Source organism: Platichthys flesus, chromosome 9 (assembly GCF_949316205.1).
Source record: "Platichthys flesus chromosome 9, fPlaFle2.1, whole genome shotgun sequence".
NCBI classification, from domain to species: Eukaryota; Metazoa; Chordata; class Actinopteri; order Pleuronectiformes; family Pleuronectidae; genus Platichthys; species Platichthys flesus.
The window spans coordinates 18,913,100-18,920,989 of NC_084953.1; the positions used below are offsets into that span (position 1 = coordinate 18,913,100).

The 7,890-nt window shown below is 43.2% G+C and overlaps 1 protein-coding gene across 3 annotated transcripts in view; it reads left to right on the forward strand.

Annotated features, from left to right (window-relative positions):
• suco (SUN domain containing ossification factor) overlaps positions 1-6,246 on the forward strand; it is a 40,369-nt gene extending 34,123 nt beyond the window's left edge. For all 3 annotated transcript variants that reach the window (XM_062394925.1, XM_062394926.1, XM_062394927.1), the window contains 6 exons: positions 176-263; positions 387-491; positions 1,082-1,236; positions 1,441-1,532; positions 2,516-2,571; positions 2,984-6,246. In XM_062394925.1, coding sequence (XP_062250909.1) covers positions 176-263; positions 387-491; positions 1,082-1,236; positions 1,441-1,532; positions 2,516-2,571; positions 2,984-3,547 — 1,060 coding nt within the window. In that variant the 3' untranslated portion in view covers positions 3,548-6,246. The remainder of the gene's footprint in view (positions 1-175; positions 264-386; positions 492-1,081; positions 1,237-1,440; positions 1,533-2,515; positions 2,572-2,983) is intronic.
• Positions 6,247-7,890: the final 1,644 nt, after the last annotated feature.

A 7,890-nucleotide genomic window follows, 5' to 3' on the forward strand; every position in this document is an offset into this window, starting at 1 on the left:
TCAGTTTGGAGCATATTCAGTGTAAATTTTCAATAATTGTTAAAAAAAGTGAACATCATAAGTGAGACAGAGCCGTCAAGGACCAGGACATAATGACATAGCAATCGACTACAGCCCTAGTTTACCTTGGGCAAATTGCTGACACGTTGTGGGTTTGTGGATTTGTCTCATTCAGGTACCGTAAACAGATGGAAGAGATGCAGAGAGCGTTCAACAAGACCATCATCAAACTGCAGAACACCTCCCGCATCGCAGAGGAGCAGGTCAGTTTGTAGTAACTAAGTCAGGCCAAGAACAGTTGACCTATGCACAGTGAATACCTAGGAGTAAATGGTGAGATTGTCTTGACAGCTCAGTATCTGTTGTCTCCTCTGTCTCTCCTCCAGGACCAGAAGCAGACCGATTCCATCCAGCTCCTGCAGAACCAGCTGGAGAATGTCACTAAACTGATGTTAAATCTCACTGCTGCCGTCAGCCTGTTGCAGAGAGAGGTAACTTCCACATCAGCCATTATCAGACATGACCTGCAGATAAAGTCCGGAGAATAGGGTTCAGACTTTATCCGATGTTTTCTTTTCATTAGCAATCGCAGTGGTTGGGGATATTACTGAGAGAGAGAGAGAGGGAAACCACTAGGCTGTGTACATATAGAAAGTACATGATGACATTCACTTACAACAACATTGTGGTTCATTTTACTTCAAGGAAAGAAATAAAGTGTAAACATGAGTTCCAGTATATTGGAAATATTTGTGATTTCTTCCCAGAATAAGCTTTTTTTCACTTCAGAATCACGATCAAATTTCTTCATATTCACATGCAGAATCTGTTTATAGACATTATGCAGGTATAGAATCGGCCATTTTCACTGACTTGTTTCCCAGGATACAATTTTAGCCCATTTTTTGCACATATAATATACACAGCGCTATTGACTAATGTTGAACTCGTGTCGTCCCTTCTCTTAAAAAAGAGATGGTTTTAATATAGTATGCTAGCTATTGCTCACGAAATGCTCACATTTCAGATGTGTGTGATTTTCTCAGCATTTGATTTAGCCTGTTGACGTTTTCCTCCGCAGGTATCTGATCGCCAGAGCTACTTGGTGGTCTCTCTGGTTCTGTGTCTGTCTCTGGGCCTCCTGCTGTGTCTGCAGTGCTGCCGCAGCTCCTCTCCCAGTCCCAGCTCCACTGCTGTTGCGCTGCCCAAGAGCAACCACTACCCCAGCCCTAAAAGGTTTGCCACTCACACACACTCCCTCTGGTGTAGACCGGACATTTTAACTCGGTGTGTTTGGCTTTTGATTCAAGTAAATTTGAAGGGATTCCTCCATTCTCCGAGCTGTCACTGAGCTCCCCCACACAGTAAAACGTATTGGATCACTACCAGCATCTCAACCTAAAGCTGTCAGTCCTGATAATATTTATATTTCCTTTTCAGATGCTTTTCCTCTTACGACGACATGAGCCTAAGGCGCAGGGTTACCTGTCCGCTGGTTCGTTCTAAGTCCTTTCATCTGCCCTCTACAGAAGGTAAGATACCCCCTCCCCAAAACACAAACACACACACACACACACACACACACTGCAAAACAATTTCTCCTTCAATCTGCCCTTGCAGCTTCTCTGTCTACTGTGATTCTCCCTCTGTATTTGCCGTTAGAACGTAAGCAGCACTGAGACTGGATATTTCAGTCGTAGATCATGGCAAAGATTGCATTCTCGCTACCGTGGACCTTTTTCCGTTTGGATCTCACTATATAACTGTCCACATTCAAGCACTGCCCACTCTTTCTTCATTCTTTCTTTTTCTTCCCCACTGTCCCTCTGTCTCTATCGCTCCACTGTCTCCTCTCACTCATGTTGCCATGCTCAGTGGCTGATATCCCTGGTTGTTCCTGCTGCCTCGAGCAACATAACTCCTCAGGGAGAGGCTGGTGCAGGCAATGCAAGAATCAAGTCTTTGACTCATGAAACTTAAAACTCCCTCTGCTGTTCATTATCCCTCAAGTGTGTGTAAGTGTGTGCCAGTGAGGTCCAGGTATTTCTGAAGTTGAGGGGACCTAAGTCATTTGACACAGTCCCATAACTTAATTCATTACATTAGGTTAGGTTAAGGTAAGGCAAGTAGTAACTGTAGTTAAGGTAAGAGTAATTCTCTGAAGTCATGGAGACTTGAGTGAGTGTGTGTGTGCACGTGTCTGTGCATGTGAGTGTGTGTGTGTGTTTGCCCTTGAGGCTGTCATTGCCAGCTTGTCTCCACATGCAGGCCTAAGAGTGTGATCAAAGAGCACGATGCTTCGCTGGCTCATTGTAGACGTTTGCAAGTAGTAATTAACAATAAGTGAAAACATGATGATTACTGTGATTTAGGCTTAATTCTATATTTGAAGTAAAATGATTTGTGCTACAATTTATTTATTGAAACTACTTGCAAGGTCACGTCACGCTTGTTACATGTATGTATTCCTGTTTGCCATTCCATCATTAACCTGGCCCCTCTCTCCCCTCCCCAGTAGGTCCAGATGACTTGTACATTGTAGAACCTCTAAGGTTTTCTCCAGAGAAAAAGGTACAGTGTCTGTTTCCGACTGCTGCTGTTGGCCGTGATGGCCACCTTACTTTTTAAGTGCTGTGTTGTTTTTTTAGTGTCAGTTCAGTGTTTAACATACGTTCAGCCCCCCCTCCACAAAGCTGTTGACCACTTCTCTGCTGACACTGTGGGCGTGTTTGAATAAATCCAGATTAATATCGCAGCCAAGCACTGAGATCCGCTGTAAATACTTTTCTGTATTTTTAATCCTAGAATCCAAAATTCCCTTTCAAACCTTCCCACCATTCTCTGACCCGTTGGTGTGACCTCAGTGTCGAGCACATAAGTGATTTAGATGGCATTGTATTATTACATGAATCTTGTCTTGCTTTAAAAGTTTAACGTTCTTCTTTTGTCATTTTCTTCCTCTCTGTTATGTTTTCTTCTGTAGAAAAAGCGTTGCAAGACAAAGTCGTTGGAAAAGGTTGAATCTAATTCCTCTGCCTCCCTCACAAACGGGGGTATCGTGAGTAACGGCTTCTACCCCTGCCCCCCTGGGCCAATCCCGGCCCTCCTCCCCCCTCCTCCCCCGCTTCCTCCTCTTCGTCCTCTGCCCCCACCACCAGTTCCTCCCCCTCCCTTCACGAAGAACGTGTCGTCGTTGCCCACGTGCACCTCCAAGGAGCTCCTCTCCGAGACCAGCAGCTGCTGCTCGTCCACCCACTCTGAGGAGTCCTTCACGAGCTGCCTCCCCCCTCCCTCCCCCACCCCCCCCTCCGACCGGCTGTGCAACGGCCACGGCCTAAGCATCCCCCTCCAGCAACCCCCTACCCAGTCCCGTCAGGAGAAACGCTCTGTGAAGCGGCGGAAGTCGCGACAGACAGAACTGCAGTTCCCGCACGTTATGACCGGGGACGGCGTCGCCTCTCTGCCCAGCCTGCAGCAGCTCATGAAGGGAAACAAGGAGATCAGCGTGGGGACCATCGGAGTGACAGCCGTCACCGGACATGTCTGAAATACTCCCGCTTCACTTCTACATAACTTTCTACACAAACACAGCAAGGCTATATGGTAGCGGACTCACAAGGAGAGAAGGTCTTACTGCATCCCAAAGAACCACCTTTCCCGCGTGCACCCGGGCGCACCGTGGAACTGACATGGCTCTGGCAACTGTAGTTCGACATCATCCAGTCCTTATCCACTCCTGTCAAAGACCTGTTTACGGTTACGTGCCTTTATATCTGTTCCAGACCTTTTTATTGCTAAAAGAAAACCTGAAATGTAAAGAATAGTTGGAGTGGGCAGAGAGAGGGAGACTGTGGTGGGAGTGACTCATTGATACAAGTCAAATCCATTGAAGTGCGTTCAAGATATTTGTTGTTTTTTCGAATGGATAAGCACATGGGCCTCAACTCTACGTTTCTTCACACACCAAGAAGTATCAGGCTGCTCCTCTGGGATGGGAAGTAATAATGAGAGAACTGTAGAGTACCACAAACCTCTTCTTTTATCCTTCTTTCATTCTCTCTATCATTTTTGATCTTATCCATTCTGTCTTGGCATTGCATCCTTACATGACTGCAGGTGTTCATACGGGACCAGTGTTAAACTTCTCACTCTCTGTTTGTCTCCGTCGCTCTGCTCCGAAACACCCGTCAGAGCTGAATGAAGAAAATGTCTTTGCATGGAGTGAAACTGTTTGAATGTGTTAGTCCTTTCACTCGTGTGTTCCACTAAACCTCAAACCTACAAATACAACAGCAGCAGCTTGACCTACTTAACGAGTCCTCCTCGATTAGTTTGGGCTGGGCCCGAAAACCTTGATCGCACAGCAAGTTGAGAGAAGTTGTTCTTTTTATCAGTGTACATTGTGACTGAGAATGCTGGATATTTACAGTGAGTGTCGACAGGCTAGAGCGAAGCTGAACTTTATTCTTTTTCTTTCATATTCCGAAAACTGAGCCATGCTCCTCATGTTACAGATGTGCTTTGTTTGAATTATTGTCCCATGTAGTTTGTAAAGTTCTTTTTTTTCCTCCTGCAGTGTACTCACTGAGGACACTGGGTAGCAGAGCTGAATGTTTACACTATTGACTCACTCTCTCACACACAGAAGCACACACGCACACACACAGACACACGCACACGCACTACTGGGACCCTGTAGTCAAGACTGACAGACCAGTTTTATTTATCTATTTATTTATTTAAATGACTTCAGATTTCTCTAAAGCAAGCACTGGTCCGACAGTGTCGCAGTAATTTACCACGTGAGTATATTATAAAGAAAATATAACGGTGAATATACTCAGCGGCACGACTTACGGTCACGGTGAACGGCTCAACCACGAGGACCTTCTCTCTTCTTCCTTTTTTTTATTTTTTTTTCTTTTACCTTGGGCTCTGACGTTGTAACAGCCCCGAGCTCTGTTTGCCTGATATGTTTGACGTATATCAGCAGTCACATGTACCTACAGCACCCTATGTTCCCAACGAGATAACGGGAGTATTGATTTACATGTTCCTGGAGATAGACCCGCTGCTGCTCTTGTATTGGTTCAGAGCTGCTGGGAGGTTGGAAGGAGTGGAACCAGCTCCACTGAGTGTGTGTGTGCGTCTTCTGCGTGCTTGTTACTGTGTCTTCGTTAGAATCATGATTTTAACTCGTGATTTCATAACTCGCCCTCGGCATTGAGTTTAATATTTAAACGCGATGCAGGGGGATCGGATGTTGAAAAAAGAGATTAACTTTTTGTTTGTTTTTAAATAATACAATTTAAGCAATCTTTATCTGTATGAATGCAGATTCTGATTGGCTCTGTGCGGTTGGACCTGTGTAGGCTTTGACAGCGACGGAGAACTCTCCTCTCACTTTACTCTCATGACACCTCCCGACCAGCTCCTCTTTACATATCGTCCTCTGCCGGGCTCGCCTCTGAATCCTTTGCACGACGTTTTCCGTGACTGTGAAGAATTTAGTTTTTTTCAAAATGCTTGCTTTTATCAACCACTCTAACATTTTCCCACCAGGGACTTGAAATGCTTTATCCCTCTGAAACACCTGCTTCTCTCAATCATCCGTCTCCGCAGCCCCGCCCTCACCATGCACCCGCCCGACCGGTCTTTTAGTCACTCATCACTGCTCTTTGGCTTTTTGTGTTCACCCCACCATGAATGATAACGTGCTCTGTGAAGATAAGGACATTGTTTTTTAAATAAAGGGAACACAGTAAATGATTAGGAACACTATTAATTTGTTCCATAAGCCGAGCTAAACATGAGGTGTGTTTTTTTTTTTTTTTTTTTTACCCTCTTTGAATGTGTATGATCTTATGTTTGTGTGTGTAAATCTGTATGCATGTGAGAATCTTGTTTTGGTGTTGATCTCATGTATGTGTGTGCAAGTTTGTGTTATGAGAGACTACTTTAATGGATCTACCTGAACCCATAACACAGCGACTTGGGAGAAAGCGCAGGGGGAGAGAGTCTTTGAGCTCAGTGTGCACTTTGTATGACTCCTCATACCTTTTTATTTCTCTTTTTCTTTTTCTACCTGACATGTAAAAGTGCTATCTTTTCTTTTCTCTCTCTATCTCTCTTTCTCTTTGTGATTACTCTGAAGAGCTGCACAGTATTTTTGAGCAGGAGTGAGTTACTGCAAAAAAATGTAGTGCCATTAGAAACTGTGAATTTCTAAATAAAACTTTCGTCGTCTTTCGCCTCGCCTTGACTTTTATTATGTAAAAGTATCTTTGACATTTTTAACATTAGTCCTGCAAGAACAAAGTTAAATGCATAAACTCAAGTAGGAAACTGACACAAAGTTAAATTCATTCATTAATTGTATTCTTTATTTGAAAAGGGACAATACATTATTAAACATTGATACAAATGTAAAAATGCACATGAGTTAGCTGAATTGCTATTTTTCATTCGCAGTCTCTTTGCCTGATGTTGATGGGCATCCTTCAGTGATAAAATATAATAAAACAATTTGAGCATTAACTGAAAAGCCTCTACCACTGTGAGTAGACAGCCGCCATTTGCAGCTAAATAGAATCCTGGTAAACTTATCAGAGTTTGTATTGGAACAAAAAAAATAAGTGTGGTTGAAAACTATTTAGTAGTTGGAAAGTAAGTTTTTGCCTAAAGACTTTTATGACCTGTATCTACAAATATACAATCTGTCCAAATTGCTTATGACCTGAGCTGTTTTATGGGGTGAACTGTTTATGACCTGAATACTGTCAGCCCCTTTTTCCACTTATTTACCCTCCAAAGAACGGACTGTGTGTCTTCTTATCTCCTTAGGAAACACATGTAAATCAGGTGTTTGTGTTTAGATTCCTCTCTCAACCTGCGCCTATAGAACCAGTTTGAACCGGCCCCTTAGTTCTCCTATATAAGATCCTTGCATGTGACTGTCCTGCATCTTCACTCTGAGATCCCTGTGACTCTCTGTGTTGATCCCTTCTGCAGAAAGCCCCTATCAAAATACACAAATATAGTGTTCCAGCCTCTTGTATTTCCAGATTTCCGTCACAAGTGACATTGTTGCTTCTTAACTCTACATTTAAACAAGTGATACAATGAGGAACTATAACAGATTGTGGACAAAGTGCCTGCGGGTTTCCTGAGTGGGATTTTGCAGCGCCCCCTGGCGGTACATTTGGTGGTTCTATTTGTAGTAGATCTAAAGTTGATCAAACCAGACAGGAAGAATAGCTAAATAATTGATAATCTAGTACACCTCTCAAATGCACACTAGGCAGTTATTTTTGTATATGATGACGTTTTTCCTGGTAAGCCTTTTATATCTGTGATGAAAGCTGAATGGCTTCTTGTCTGAGGTGATGTATAATGTGTGAGAAGGGGGGATGTTGTAATTATCAACAAACTGACCTTATTAAAGACCAAGAGAATAACGAGGTATGAATTAAAGGTCTGAGGCCAGTTTGTGCATCTGCCTTCATGTGTTTTTCATATATATATACAAAAATTACAGTCTTTGCATTTATACATTTCATGTAAGATGCTTTAGCTTCTTAGATGTATGTTTGAGACATTTAGAAATTGTTTCTAAACAGCAACTTTTGAATGACCGAACTTTGGCTGCATATTTAACATTAAATGGTAATGAACTATATTTCTGCGGAGCTTTTCCCGTCTTTTGGACCACGCACAGTTCAACAGTAAAAGTTGCATTCACCTATTCACACATTCATCCAGTGCTTCTATACACAACTCTTGTTCTATCACACAATGTTGACACTATCTTGCCCAAGGACACTTAAGAGTGCAGCCTGGAGGAGCCGGTGATTGATCCACCGGCCCTAGGTTAACTGCAGTTAATCATCC